Genomic DNA, 13,599 nt, shown 5'->3' with positions numbered 1-13,599 from the left:
AGCGAAGGTGCAAACTGACACTCGATTTCTTCAAAGATTGAATTCATTCGTATCCGGTAATGAAGAGCTACACCGTTACGCCATCGTAGATATACTCACGAAACTTGAGTTGGTACAAAATGTACTTGTTGAATAGAATGACTGCCGAGGACATGCCGATCCAAACAGCGATGTAGAAGGCGGGCGGCACATTCGAAGAGTTGGCGTTTGAGATCGATACAGATAGTGATTTGTTGCTCCCTGTCTTATCTTCTACCTCCAGCATCAATAGTTCCAGTTTCTCATTCATATCTCTTGGCTGCCACAAAAGTGAAGTGACTAGGTATGTGCCGTATTGAGATAGGATTACTTCGGCCCTGCTTCGCAAGAGCAATTGCCTCTGAGACTGGTGAAGATTTGGGTTGAACAACAATAATTTTCAGATTTTGCCTCTTGTCTTGCTGCTGAGGCTCAGTTGAACGGTATCAAGGTGGTGGTTGCTATTATTATATTAGTATTTAGAGGCATCTCAAACATGACTGCCACGTCTGTAGATATCTTGATTATCGGTGCTGGTCCTACGGGACTAGGCGCCGCTAAACGATTACAACAATTCAACCACAAGTCATGGCTTATGGTGGACAGTTTCGAGAGTGTGGGTGGTCTCGCTTCTACTGATGAAACTCCGGAGGGCTTCTTATTTGATGTTGGTGGTCACGTTGTAAGTGGCTGAAGTCATTACTCGTTGTGATTCTTGCTGTCCTTATCGAGTCTAGATCTGGGAGTCCATCTCCCATGTTTCGCATCCTTCTGATCACCCATTCATACACAATTTCTCTTTCTTCTATTAGATCTTTTCCCATTACAAGTATTTTGACGATGTTTTGGACCAAGCGTTGCCAAGGCCCGAGGCAAGAGCTCCAATTTCAGTGCATTTTGGTGTGTGTGTGTTAATCCGTTCATACTGAAGGACTGGTTTATACATGAACGTGTCTCGTACGTGAAGTCTAAGGGTAAATGGATTCCTTATCCTTACCAAGTGAGTGACTAAATGACCTTAACGGTGCCTTTAACATTGGGCTAACACAGATGGCATGCACACCTAGAACAACATCTCTATGTTGCCTAAAGAGGATCAGGTCAAAGCTTTGACTGGAATGATTGAAGCATATGAAGTATCTCTATCGACTAAGATTCCCCCAAAGAACTTTGATGAATGGATTGTTCGTAACATGGGTGAAGGTATTGCTGATCTCTTCATGAGGCCCTACAACTTCAAAGTCTGGGCAATCGAACCCAGAGATGTGAGTCCTAATCTGGATAGGGAATGCTGCATAACATATGGCTGATGATTTTTGAGATAGATGCAATGCCAATGGTTGGGGGAGAGAGTCGCTGCTCCTGATCTCAAGATGGCCGTTACGAATGTGGTTCTAAACAAAGTTGCAGGAAATTGGGGTCCTAATGCTACCTTTCGCTTTCCTGCACACGGTGGCACTCATGGTATCTGGCTTGCTGTAGGGAAGACTCTTCCGCCCGCCAACCTCAGGCTGTCGACAACCGTTAGTAAGATCGACCATCAACAAAAGACAGTCCTATGTACTGATGGATCCACGATATCCTACAAGACTTTGATCAACACCATGCCATTGATCGAGTTGGCTAACATGCTAGTTCCTTCAATCCCGAAAGTAATTGAAGAGTCAAGCGGTCTATTGTTTTCCTCAACTCATGTTATTGGTATTGGAATCCGAGGTAGTAGACCTGAACGCATAGGTGACAAGTGTTGGCTTTACTTTCCCGAGGCAGACAGCCCGTTTTACCGAGCAACGATATTTTCCAACTACTCGCCATATAATCAGCCCAGTGAAACCCTCGAACTACCTACTCTCAGGCTGGCTAAAGACTCCAGTTGTGTAGCGGATAGTAATGGCAGACCTGGGCCGTACTGGTCTTTAATGATGGAAGTATCCGAATCACCGCGAAAACCGGTCGACCTGCCGACATTAATGGAGGATACCATTCAAGGCTGCCTTAACACAGGACTGCTTTTGGTAAGCTGGGTGTGTCTGATTGTCATTGTCGACTGAAGGAAACTCAACTCATTGTTGGAATAGCCCACTGATGAAATCGTGTCAACGTATTCTCGCAAATTCTACTATGGCTACCCTACGCCATCTCTCGACCGAGATAAACACCTCGCTGTAATTTTGCCTGAACTGGAGAAGCTGAGCATCCTGTCTAGAGGTCGATTTGGATCATGGAAGTACGAAGTAGCCAACCAGGATCATTCATTCATGTTAGGTGTGGAAGCTGTAGACAAGGTCCTGTTTCAGAGTCCTGAAATGACGCTGATGAGTCCCAACTGGGTCAACAGCAGGTCTAACAGCGAGAGACGATTCGGAATTATCGAGAAGCAGGAGTAAACAAGGAAATCGCAAGTCGTAATTATTTTGGTTGTGTATACGCCATTCGTCGTGGTCATTTAGAAGCATGTATCTGATATTCTGTTGCCATCCGATAGTACCAGCAACTTTATATAACAATCATATTTTACTTAAGTGTATACGGTCTCGTCTGTTGCTCTGTTGCCTCTTTACAGATGGCTTTGGCTTCATTGCGCCCACGGTGTAATGTGCTTATGAATGTTCGTCAGTGTGCTTTGAATGCTGCCAATAAAACGGTTGATGTCTTCACCCGGCCTTCTTGATTGGTCCATTGAGGACCTTGACACGGCCATTACGTGATTTCGTACGTATATTGACGTTATTGATAAAGTCAACGTCAGTTAGGTCAGTCAAACGACTTGGCTTGATCAGCCATATAGGTTCGACGTGCAAGGTTGGCGTCAACGATCCAACTTCTAGATAACTTGAAATAAGCGCCCAGAACAAGTAATATCACGCTCTTGTAGGCGCAACTGCCAGCAACTGAGACCACAATACGAGCAAAAAATTCTTGGTCAAGCCAAAACTTGAATCTGTGTCGTCTCTTGAGCTTTCGCAGCACGGCAATTCTTGGAGCCTAATAGACTCTCTGTATTTTCATAACCGTTAGCCCTCTTTACAGATCCAAGAAATGGACCAAAATGGAAGAGGTTCTCCATCAACTCAATTCTTGTCGCTAAAGAAGAACAAATCTCAGAAACCGGTAATAAAGAGACCAGCTGCAGCCGCATTCGAGGCAGATCATGATCATAGAGGAACTAAACGAGGAATCCAAAACACTCAATACATTGATGAGGTCGAGGGTCGAGTCATCAAGGGCATCAGAAATGATAGTCAAGCCAGTGACGAAGAGGAGGAAGACAAGCTGCCTCTAGTCATTCCATTGATTGTCAAGAATCAGTGGAGATTGCCTGGTGAAGGTAGTCCTGCACCATCCTCGAATGGTATTGGAGCAGTCTTCACAGAACAACAACCAACACCCATTCCAATGGCCTCTAGTAGTAGTAATAACTGTAACAATGGTACTCCTGCTGGTATCCCTGTTAGTATCCCACCTCGCGAAGAACCTAAATGGGGCCTCAATGTCATGAAGAAGCCTGCTTTAGATAAACCTATAGAATCGACACTTAATCTAGACACTAGCGTCGTTGAAGCAACTCCAATGACAGAAGACGAACGAGCCATCGCTGCTCTAATATCAGAAGCACGTGGTGAAACGACTTCCAATAAAATCATAACCTCACTACCTATACTCGCTGAAAACGCAGTGCCGGGCTTGGACGACCTACAGGACGAGACAGACAAGTATAGACACGATGTCGCTCTTCGTCCTGATGAACCCACTCTCGACGAATACGATAAGGTACCTGTAGATCAAATAGGTGCTGCCATGTTGCGTGGTATGGGCTGGAAGGAAGGTGAAGGATTGGGTAAAAACAAGACAGTTGTTACGCCTATACTATCAGCTAGACGGCCGGCCTTGTTGGGATTAGGTGCCAAACCACAGCCAATAGTAGAAAACAAGGCGGATAAGAGGAGAATACCAAAACCTAACGAGTATAAACCTGAAGTAAGATTGCTCTGATTGATTGCTTTAGATCTATAAGTTTTGGTACTCATTTCTAAACCCTTTATTCCTGTTTTAGAAGGCAGTTGATACTCCTCCACCGCCGTCTTTGTCTAGAAGGAAGGGATCAGCAGAGTCTGATGAGGATGCTGACGTGGCTTTAGATTTCAGGATTGATGATAAAGTAGTGATAACGGCTGGAAAGAATAAGGGTGTTGCTGGTTACATAATAGAGAAAAAGGAGAGGAGTGGTGGGTTACAATTCAAAGTGCAGCTGAAGAATGGTGATGTAAGTGCCCATCGTCCTCCCTCTTCTCGATATACCTTTCTTTGCTTACCTTCATCTATTAATATTTTAGGTCGTCAAAGCGTACTTTGATGAAGTAAAACTATACTCCAAGTCTACTAATGGAGCTTCAGATTATCGACCTTCACCTTCTAAACCAACCTCAAATTCAAGTTTACCACTCAAAAGCTGGTTGAGGCCACATATTCGTCTGGTGCATCTCGATGATGTATACTGCTTTGTTTTGCACCATCGTGCTAACTCATTCTATTCAATCTAGACAATTGTGAGCAAATCACTCGCAGGTGGCAAACATCTCGATCAGTCTTGTACAGTGCAAGACGTGATACCTGGTCAAGGTGCAATTGTCAAGACTTCACATGGAGATATAGTAGATCATATAGTAGACAGACACGTGGAAACTTATGTGCCGTCAGCTGGCAAGACTGTATTGGTGGTGAAGAACGAAGACACTGAATTGGTTGGACAGACTGGTCGAATCCTGGAAAAGGATAAGAGGAATGAACGAGCGCTTGTTCAGTTAGAGCATGATTTTGAGATCAGGGTATGTAAAACGGCGCCGAGAGTGTTGTGTTTACGTAAGAATTTCCATCACCAACACCAGCTTTCTTTAGACCTTTGCTTATGATGATATTGCTGAATACGTCGAGGTGCTGTGATGCCCAAACTACACTTTAAGATTACTATATTAATTTGCTGCAGATTGTACAGAGGTTGCTATTACGTTGAATGTGCCACATATTTAATCAACACACGATACATAGAGGTTTCATATTGGCCCATACTCTTTCATTTCCTTCAAGATGTGCAATGCATGACCCTTAGTGAGCTCATCTTGGTCATTTAGCGAAACAAGTTTCAGTTCGTTCAGGACACGCTGCGATACGTCAAGTTCGATACCGCCGAATCGGGATTGAACCACACCGATAAGGAGACCTCGTAAGGCAAATACCACGCCTATGCGAACAGATTGGATCGGTTCTTTTCCTTTCTTCATCAATTCAAACAGCTTACCTCGACGTGTCTCAACACGAGCTTCGATTCTCAGAGCATTAGAGAAATAGTCCAAGATCTGATATATGAAGGGGAGTAATCCCCATGAGCATGTTTCACCAATTTGTCCAATGAGTGATATAGCTGAACTACGCATTTCAGCTTGCTCGTCATGTAGGACTAGTAAGATTCCATGAAGAATCTCTGAACCTGCGAATCAGAAATGAAAAAGTAGGCTTAGAATTGGTTCACAAGACGTCTGACCATAGCTTACACATTCCCACCATATTTCGGAAACACATCGCCCATCCTTTGAATAGTCTGAAGAATAGCTTCACCCATACGTAACCGATAATGCAAGGTATACGTGTTCTCGGCTTGATACCGCTTCATCATGAAAACAAGTGACCGATTTGGGTACACATCGGTAAGAGCAGATATACCCTTGATAGCATTCAAATACAAAAAACTGGTAGGCACATGTAAGTAACAAATCTCCAAGTCAAGATCACACACAAACGAAATGCGAGGCCGAATATCCTCATGCCGTAAAGCAATTCTCACACCTATCATCATGACTCAAAAAATCCAAAAAGACACCAGCAATTATATCGAATTTGATGTCTCCTACGGAATCTCGAGACAGAATCAAATGCCGGAGTAGATTCATGCCTCGTGCTCGTAGTGGAATCAAATCGTTACGAATCTCTTGCATGGCTTCAACGAATACTGCCTCAGATGATGATTCAGCCATAAGGGATGCTATGGCACGAAGGTGAATACGGAGTGAGGTCGAGTGTACGACCACAGCGGTCTTCAGCGTCATACATACCTTGAACATCAATCTCACGTTTTGCCAGTATCAGCAATCTCAATTCTGTAATCATATTTCGTATCTCCTTCTTGGTTTCACCATCCTCGTCAGTGACAAGATCGCTGTCTAGCGGATGTTGATTATACACAGTTCGTAACAAGACTAGCAATTCCCCTGCTGTCTTGCCATCCAACACAATAGCATCCGATCCTTGACCAGCTAATAAAGACATCAAGAGTGCCAATCCCATTGATACAAGTTCAGTATCTGACGTATTACTCAACATAGATTTAGCAAAGCGTAACGTGTTTGCCGAAATAGTGGTTTTGGACGTTGATGATTTCAATAATAGGTCTTCACGAAATGCGTCCATGATTGATGCAATGAGTGATAATAGAGTTGTTGTCCTGACGATGTGATTTGGAAGAGAGATTCTGTGAGCTCCAAAGAGAGAATATTTCATCAGAGTTTAAAATTTACTTTTTCGCTCCAGCGACTTCAGCAACATCTAATCCAGTATACATTTCCAATAAACTCAAAAAGAAGGTTGCCGCAACTGGAACAACATTCATCTTTTGAAGGAGCTGTACAAAGACATCCTTGTCAAAAGTGATGCTACAACATCGAAGGTGATGAGAAAAGGGTGAAAACTGCAGTTAATCTACTTGTAGAGATCTCACCCGTCATCGTCTTGTACGATCCATACACCAGCACTTGGCCCGGGAGCAAACACAGCGTTGACGTTATCAGCAAAATCAAAAGCAATACGATGCAATTCTGACTGCGAATGTTCAGAAGGTGCTCCATTGAAGAAGACAGTCAACACTTCCAAGACGGGTTTGTTAAGAGATGATAGAGGAGTTTGGGTCACGTACTGATGTAGATAATACAAGGCCGGAATGGCTGGAAAGGGTGAGGGAAGAGAAAAGGTGAGAGTTTGATGAGTGGAAACGCACTAACTGGACTTGGAAACCTTGAGACATCGACGTCATTATTCTGTCACCCGCTACTAGCGAACTCGCTGCTAACAAGTTTTGTAGCCTCTTGATACACAACTCAATACTAGCTTCATCTGCAAGCACATGTCGTCCATCCAAGTCGAATCCAAGATCAAGTAGAGGCCTATCACATATCGCTGAGCAAGGAGATGTTTTACGATTGGCCTTTCTTATTGTTCTTACATGGAGTGGTTCAATCTCACAAGAGGCTCCAATATAGGTTTCATAACTAGCTTTTCACTCAGCTTTGGTCGCTTTTCCAATAAGAGAGCCAAAAGATATGATGCAGCTTGGGCACGGAATTTCACTTGACTCGTGGCTATCGATATGAGTTGTGGGCAAATCAATTTGAAGTAAGCCTAGGATTTTAAAAATATGATTAATTTAGATGTGCATAAGAGTAGATCAACTGGCAAAGCATCGTTTTACCACTGCCGATTCCATTTGCGAAGGTACCGTTAAAACCACTTTGGCAAGTGACTCTAGACGTGATTCACCCATGCCTGTCCGATCTAGCAGAAGTCCGGATAAGCTTAGTGGAGAAGTGAAACCATGGACCAAGAACTGACCTTCATTCTCAGCTGGTTCATCATCGTCGTCAGAAATATCCAACAGGAAATCAAATACAGTCTTCATTCCATTAGGCCGAATTAACACTCTAGACATGTATTGTCCTGCTAGTTTATGAATATTTGCATTGGTATTTGAAGACATGATGCTTCCAAGGGCAGTCATGGAGCGTGCAGATGTTTGCCTAAATGTGTAAGGGATGTTGACAGTGAAGTTTTGTGAAGCAAACTGAAACGTGATTTACGTCTCAAACAGGCTCTCAAATTTGTCAATGTTGAGATTAGGATGCGTCACCATCATCTTCAGATATGACGCGTAGAGCGTACTCAAATGGTGCTGAATTACAGTATGAGCGACTAATGTTTCTGGACTACACATGGTCCACTGAGTCAGCACGGTCAGAGATCTGCTTTCTAGTTCTTGCGATGGATCTACTGCCCGAAATGTTAGGACGATATAGGTCTTGACTGCGAAGCTGAAGTCAGACCTGAGGACAATCCGAATTCTACACACAGTTGAACAGCTTGGAGTATAGTGTTACGATCTCTTAGACCCAAATCATCTCCAGATGCTAGAAAGCTACGTGTTTAGACATTGTTCTTGACTCTAAACGTTCATATACCTCACCATCAGCACTTTGGTGAATGTCATTTAACGCTTCCAACAGACATAGAATTCCACGTTCGTTCGAAGTCAGATGATGTTTAGATTGTAGATTATGGGTGAATTGAATCGGTTTTGAAACCAAGATCTCGTCCAATTGTGCCTTCTTATCATCTAAATTGGAAATGTAGTGAGCTTACAACCGCAAATATAAAACGCGTCTTCTCGTTGATGAAGCTATGACGTACCGTGTCCTATGAGCGGAATGAGTTTATTCAAATCTTTAATCGCTTCCTTGCTGGTTGATCTTGTCATGCTGAATTTTTTTTTTCAACATCTGGAAACATTTGAGCAATCGAGTGAACAGATCGTACGATCTACTCTATAATACAAGAACGCTATGGGAAAGACACCACGTCAACGTAGACGAGTCAAGAATGTCGCTGCTAAAACAACCAGAAGGAAGCATCCCAAACGTGTCGACTTTGGAGCAACACATCCTTTGATCATAGAGCACTGGGATAAGAAACTAACTCTAAGACAGAACTATACTCGACTCGGACTCATTGCTACATTGGATGGTACCGCTGGTGGTCAAGAATCCTTTATAGAAAAGTCGAGTAAACTTCAACATCAAACTCGTGATGCTGGTGGTGATGATGATCAGCAGCCAAAGGTGACAGTCGAATATGGATATATAGATGCACCAGCAGCAAGTAGATCTAGTACTGATGATGCTGAAGAGGATTCAGACGAAGAAGACGACACCGACAATGAGAACCAAACATCATTTGAAGGCATGGATATTGTAGATGAGCCAAACGCTGTCGATCCAAGAGCTGTAGCTATTGGATCTAAACCGTCTCTTCGTCAGAATACTCCAGTCAAACCCATAGTTAGAGCTCAACCAACACTAATAGAGAAACTAACAACTCTTGAACCATCACGTAAATCTAAACGCCATGCTTCAGAACAGGAATACTACATGCTACGAGACCTAGTAGCGCAATACAACACGGACTATGAAGCTATGAGTCGAGACAAGAAGCTGAATCCAATGTTGTTGAGTTCAGGCCAGCTGACTAGGAAACTTGATAGACTGATGGTCGGGTATAAAGTCATTGGCTTGGATGTATAGAGTAGAATTGTTTCGTAGTAAATAACAAAACTTCGCGTTTTTTGGCAGTACCTTTTTTACATCGTCCTTCGGCTGACAGAAGCAGTTAGTGGACGCAATTTATACAGTTTGAAATCCAGAGTGCGCTGATTGAACTCGATCCAAAGCATTTCGTTGTGTACATTCAAAACATTATTGTTACGAAGGCACATCCTCAGTAGTTCAAAACAAAAAACTTCAGCAATGGGTAATCGAGGAAGGCAGGCCAAGAAGCAGCAAGGGCCACCATCTGCATACAATGACGGCACAAGCAATTCTAAATCTAAATTCAACAATAACAAGAAGAAACCAAACGCCAAAAACAGACGAGACGAGAAACATAAAAACAGAGAGCCATATCAAGATTCTCGTAAAAGAAGACCAGAGGAGGATAAAATGGACTCTGATGATGACGATCAACAGGAAAATGGTATTCAAGTCCTCAATCGACCCGTCAAGAAGGCCAGGTAAAAAACAGCAACTTTTTTTTTCAACATTTGAAGCAAACGAAAACTGCTGACCTACACTTATTAACCCTCCACAGAGTCGATGCAAAGAAGTCAACGGTATCTATAAAGAAGATTAGCAAGATCCAACAGCACGGTTCTGACTCGGAAGATGGTGCTGACGACGAAGACATATATCAGGCGAAAGCTGGAGCTGCTGATCTTTTAGCTATGGGCAGCGGTGATGACGACGAGGAGATGCAAGATCTACAAGCTCTAGAAACTCTAGAAGATACCATGGGAGACATGGACGATGACGAATTCCAAGATGATAGCACCGTCGTAAAATCGAAATCATTTGATTTGGAAGACATGTCAGATGTAGAAGCTGATCTAGACGAAGATATCAAGATTGATAGTGACGATAATGATGATGAGGACGATGATGACGAAGATCAAGACATTGAAGTCCAATCTCGTAAATTAGATGCTCGCGCTAAAAAGAGTGCCAAGATGGCAGAGGAAGAGTTTAAGACGAATATAGCCGATTCAGAGCAATTTGTATTGCCTGAAGTCATCATGGCGGATAGTGGTAGTGGAGATGAAGATGAGGATGCTATTGGTGGAGTCGTCAAGTCTGCTGAGGACTTGAATGTTGTTTCTACTAGGATGAGAGAGATTGTGCGTATTCTCTCGAACTGGAAGGAACTCAAAGATCCCAGAAGGTGAATAATATAAAAATAATCCTTGATTCAGAAGCCTGTTTCGCCAGAGACGCATGCTGACTGTTTCCCTCATATCCTCAGATCCAGATCAGAATATGTATCACAGCTTCTACATGATCTCGCTGCGTACTATGGGTACAACGATTATATGATGGATAAGCTCTTCCATCTATTCCCTGTTACCGAAGTATGTCTCAGAGCTGTGTGCGGTGAACTCGCTCATCCTCACTCCTATCCCAAATATCACAACAGGCTATTGAATTCTTTGAAGCCAATGAAGTAGCAAGACCGGTAGTCATCAGAGCAAACACTCTGAAAACCAGAAGGAAGGAATTAGCTCAAGCCTTGATCAATCGAGGTGTAAACTTGGAAGCCGTGGGCAAATGGACCAAAGTAGGCCTTCAAGTGTTTGACGCTCCAGTTCCAATTGGTGCGACTCCCGAGTATCTGGCTGGCCATTATATGTTACAAGCCGCTTCATCATTTTTGCCCGTCATGGCTCTTGCCCCACAACCAAATGAGCGTGTTTTGGATATGGCTGCTGCTCCTGGGGGTAAAACTACATATATAGGTAAAGTTATTGATTTTTAAACGTTCAGGTATAGTCCTAACAGATGTTCTTAACAGCATCTCTGTTGCAAAACACCGGATGCGTGTTTGCCAATGACGCAAACAAAGAGCGTTGCAAAGGTCTCATGGCCAACATCCATCGTATGGGCGTCAAGAATGCTGTAGTATGTAACCATGATGGTAGAGAATTTCCATCGGTGATCGGTGGATTCGATCGTGTATTGTTGGATGCTCCATGTTCAGGCACCGGTGTTATATCTAAGGATCCGTCTGTAAAAGTGAATAAGGTAATTGGCTATGTATTTATTTGAGATATCCTCGACCAGCGGCGCTTACATCGACGCTTCTTTCAACTTATAGTCGGACAAGGACTTTTCTCTATTGTCGCACATTCAAAAGGAATTGATCTTGGCAGCTATTGATTCTGCAGATGCCCTCTCCAAAAGTGGAGGATATGTAGTCTACTCTACATGTTCGGTGACTGTAGAAGAAAATGAAGAGGTGGTCAATTACGCTCTAAAGAAGAGACCGAATGTCAAATTGGTGCCAGCTGGTCTTGAATTCGGACGTGAGGGCTACACGAGGTAAAGCAGCTTGTCAACTAAACTACACTAGAACCACGAACTTACTCATTACAACTGTAGCTACCGTGGCAAGTCCTTCCACCAAACTCTCAATCTCACACGACGCTTCTACCCACACGTGCACAACATGGATGGCTTTTACGTTGCGAAATTCAAGAAGCTGTCCAACAAGATACCGTCAACGGATGGCAAAGAGGACGACGAAGAATCAACTGCTATTGCCCCAGCCTCTACTGGAAAATCAAAAAGTAAGAAGAGTAAAAAGCAACCCGCCGCTGAAGAGCAACCTGAGATTACATTCGATGAAGATGAGGATGCAGCTTATATAAGGGCCGCTGAAGAACGCCGATTGAAGAAGAAGGGAATCAAAATCACTCGTAAGGAATAGAGGGGTTGTCGCATAGTCTAGAGTCCTACTTTGCATTTCATTACCCAGTAATCATAGTGTAGTAGCTTGTTGCCATCAAAAATATTTTCAATTCTGAAATTTGGTCTTTATTATGTGCAAATTCATTATGGTCATTTGTGTTTGATCAGACTAAAGCAGGGGAAGGAATCAGTTAGTAGGGTAGAGCTAGGTAGAACAGATTGGACAAGGGGACATACTCACCATAACGTTCGAGACAAAAAGCCCTCAACCCATCTTGACATTACTGAAATCCATTTCTGGATGTGATGCTTTGAACTTGTTTAGCAATTCTTGCTTCTTTTGTTCATCGCTGCTTGGCAATCCCATACTCTTTTGCTTCTGATCAAACTGAGAAAGGACAGCAGTTGTAAGATGCGAGTACTGAAATTGCACGACTTAGGACACTCACCATCATTTTCTCCACAACGGATCGAGTTTCACCATCCAAGTCACTCAATTTCGAGTTCTCTGGTTGGATTTTGGTGGTGTCTATAGCTGGATGGTGCGTCACCACATTCTTCCACCATTCCATTCCATTGACTTTTTCCAAATGAATGTTGACTTCCTGTTGATTATCTATAAGGAAATTAATCGAGCCTTGCGTATTTGATTTGTAGACAACTGGAATGCTTAATGTACCCAAAGTCCAAGTTGAATCGTCCACTTTCACATTTTGACACAGTTCTCCCTAGTAGACACGAGCTCTCAGCACAGAATGTTCGGAAAATCATCATAAAATCATCATTAAATGATTCAGGTTTCTAGAGTTATATACCTCTACGATGGGTTCTTTGCCTTTGAATCCCACTTTGAGCAGCTTCTTTTTGATGACAACGTCCAGATCCCGACTTTTGGTGCCTTTTGGAACAGGTATCATGACATCCACTTCACTTAATGTTTGCCTCCATTTGTATGGTAGAGCTATATGTCAATACGAGTTGTTTAGCCAAGCTTTACCTTGAATTTCTTTCAAACCGGAAACCTTGGACCATTCAAACGCACCAGCTTGTTCTGCGGCCTCTTTTTCACGCTGTATCTTGTCTTGCTCATCGGTAGTAGTGTCTGCAGCTGAAAGCTGGTTGTCGTTGTAGTCTTCCATTAAACGATTGCTAAACGTCTGAGTTGGATCGATAGTCGCTGATTTTTGAACTTCATTGAACAAAACTAACAAATATAAGGGATTCAACTGAATGTACATTCTACTAACTAGTCGTAATACTACTTGGCAGCTTCAAAGCTGACCTCAGACTTCGTCGCACAACGCGTATGGATTCACTTAGCATATATTGAACTGATGAACCCATTCATAGCATGGATTGAACGGATTGAAACGACGAGTGGATTCATCGATAAGAGAAGAAGTGGCATAGGTAAGAGGAACATGCAGATATCCATGGACGTCTCTGTCGCCAAGGAATGGATGCATTCATT

At 43.0% G+C, this 13,599-nt stretch overlaps 5 protein-coding genes across 5 annotated transcripts; 3 read left to right on the top strand and 2 right to left on the bottom strand.

The window, feature by feature from the left end:
- Window positions 1-422: 422 nt before the first annotated feature.
- Window positions 423-2,405, top strand: SmJEL517_g02364 (uncharacterized protein; the record flags this gene model as incomplete). The annotated part of the gene is made up of 5 exons (XM_031168292.1): window positions 423-700; window positions 950-1,018; window positions 1,086-1,283; window positions 1,344-2,033; window positions 2,097-2,405. Exons 1-5 carry the CDS (start codon window positions 515-517, stop codon window positions 2,403-2,405), a joined length of 1,452 nt encoding a protein of 483 aa, XP_031025898.1. The 5' UTR covers window positions 423-514.
- Window positions 2,406-3,057: 652 nt separating this feature from the next.
- Window positions 3,058-4,959, top strand: SmJEL517_g02363 (uncharacterized protein; the record flags this gene model as incomplete). Its single annotated transcript, XM_031168291.1, has 5 exons — window positions 3,058-3,996; window positions 4,073-4,282; window positions 4,353-4,508; window positions 4,560-4,844; window positions 4,915-4,959. The coding sequence occupies 5 exons, from the start codon at window positions 3,058-3,060 to the stop codon at window positions 4,957-4,959; spliced, it is 1,635 nt and encodes a 544-aa protein (XP_031025902.1).
- Window positions 4,960-5,069: 110 nt separating this feature from the next.
- SmJEL517_g02362 (uncharacterized protein) lies at window positions 5,070-8,593 on the bottom strand (the record flags this gene model as incomplete). The annotated part of the gene is made up of 15 exons (XM_031168290.1): window positions 5,070-5,257; window positions 5,315-5,503; window positions 5,578-5,762; window positions 5,860-6,055; window positions 6,126-6,514; window positions 6,588-6,722; window positions 6,788-7,010; window positions 7,081-7,229; window positions 7,289-7,464; window positions 7,535-7,617; window positions 7,675-7,859; window positions 7,920-8,106; window positions 8,163-8,246; window positions 8,303-8,452; window positions 8,527-8,593. 15 exons carry the CDS (start codon window positions 8,591-8,593, stop codon window positions 5,070-5,072), a joined length of 2,586 nt encoding a protein of 861 aa, XP_031025901.1.
- A 1,045-nt stretch (window positions 8,594-9,638) lies between these two features.
- Window positions 9,639-12,147, top strand: SmJEL517_g02361 (uncharacterized protein; the record flags this gene model as incomplete). The annotated part of the gene is made up of 7 exons (XM_031168289.1): window positions 9,639-9,901; window positions 9,979-10,605; window positions 10,687-10,792; window positions 10,858-11,176; window positions 11,233-11,462; window positions 11,536-11,759; window positions 11,820-12,147. 7 exons carry the CDS (start codon window positions 9,639-9,641, stop codon window positions 12,145-12,147), a joined length of 2,097 nt encoding a protein of 698 aa, XP_031025900.1.
- A 246-nt stretch (window positions 12,148-12,393) lies between these two features.
- SmJEL517_g02360 (uncharacterized protein) lies at window positions 12,394-13,267 on the bottom strand (the record flags this gene model as incomplete). The annotated part of the gene is made up of 5 exons (XM_031168288.1): window positions 12,394-12,516; window positions 12,578-12,744; window positions 12,808-12,856; window positions 12,944-13,089; window positions 13,171-13,267. The coding sequence occupies 5 exons, from the start codon at window positions 13,265-13,267 to the stop codon at window positions 12,394-12,396; spliced, it is 582 nt and encodes a 193-aa protein (XP_031025899.1).
- Between the last annotated feature and the right edge of the window lie 332 nt (window positions 13,268-13,599).

The sequence above is a fragment of the Synchytrium microbalum genome (genome assembly GCF_006535985.1).
Source record: "Synchytrium microbalum strain JEL517 chromosome Unknown SmJEL517_scf0009, whole genome shotgun sequence".
NCBI classification, from domain to species: domain Eukaryota; kingdom Fungi; phylum Chytridiomycota; class Chytridiomycetes; order Synchytriales; family Synchytriaceae; genus Synchytrium; species Synchytrium microbalum.
Note: the sequence above shows the minus strand (reverse complement) of the source record. Positions and strands in the feature narration are given on the sequence as shown.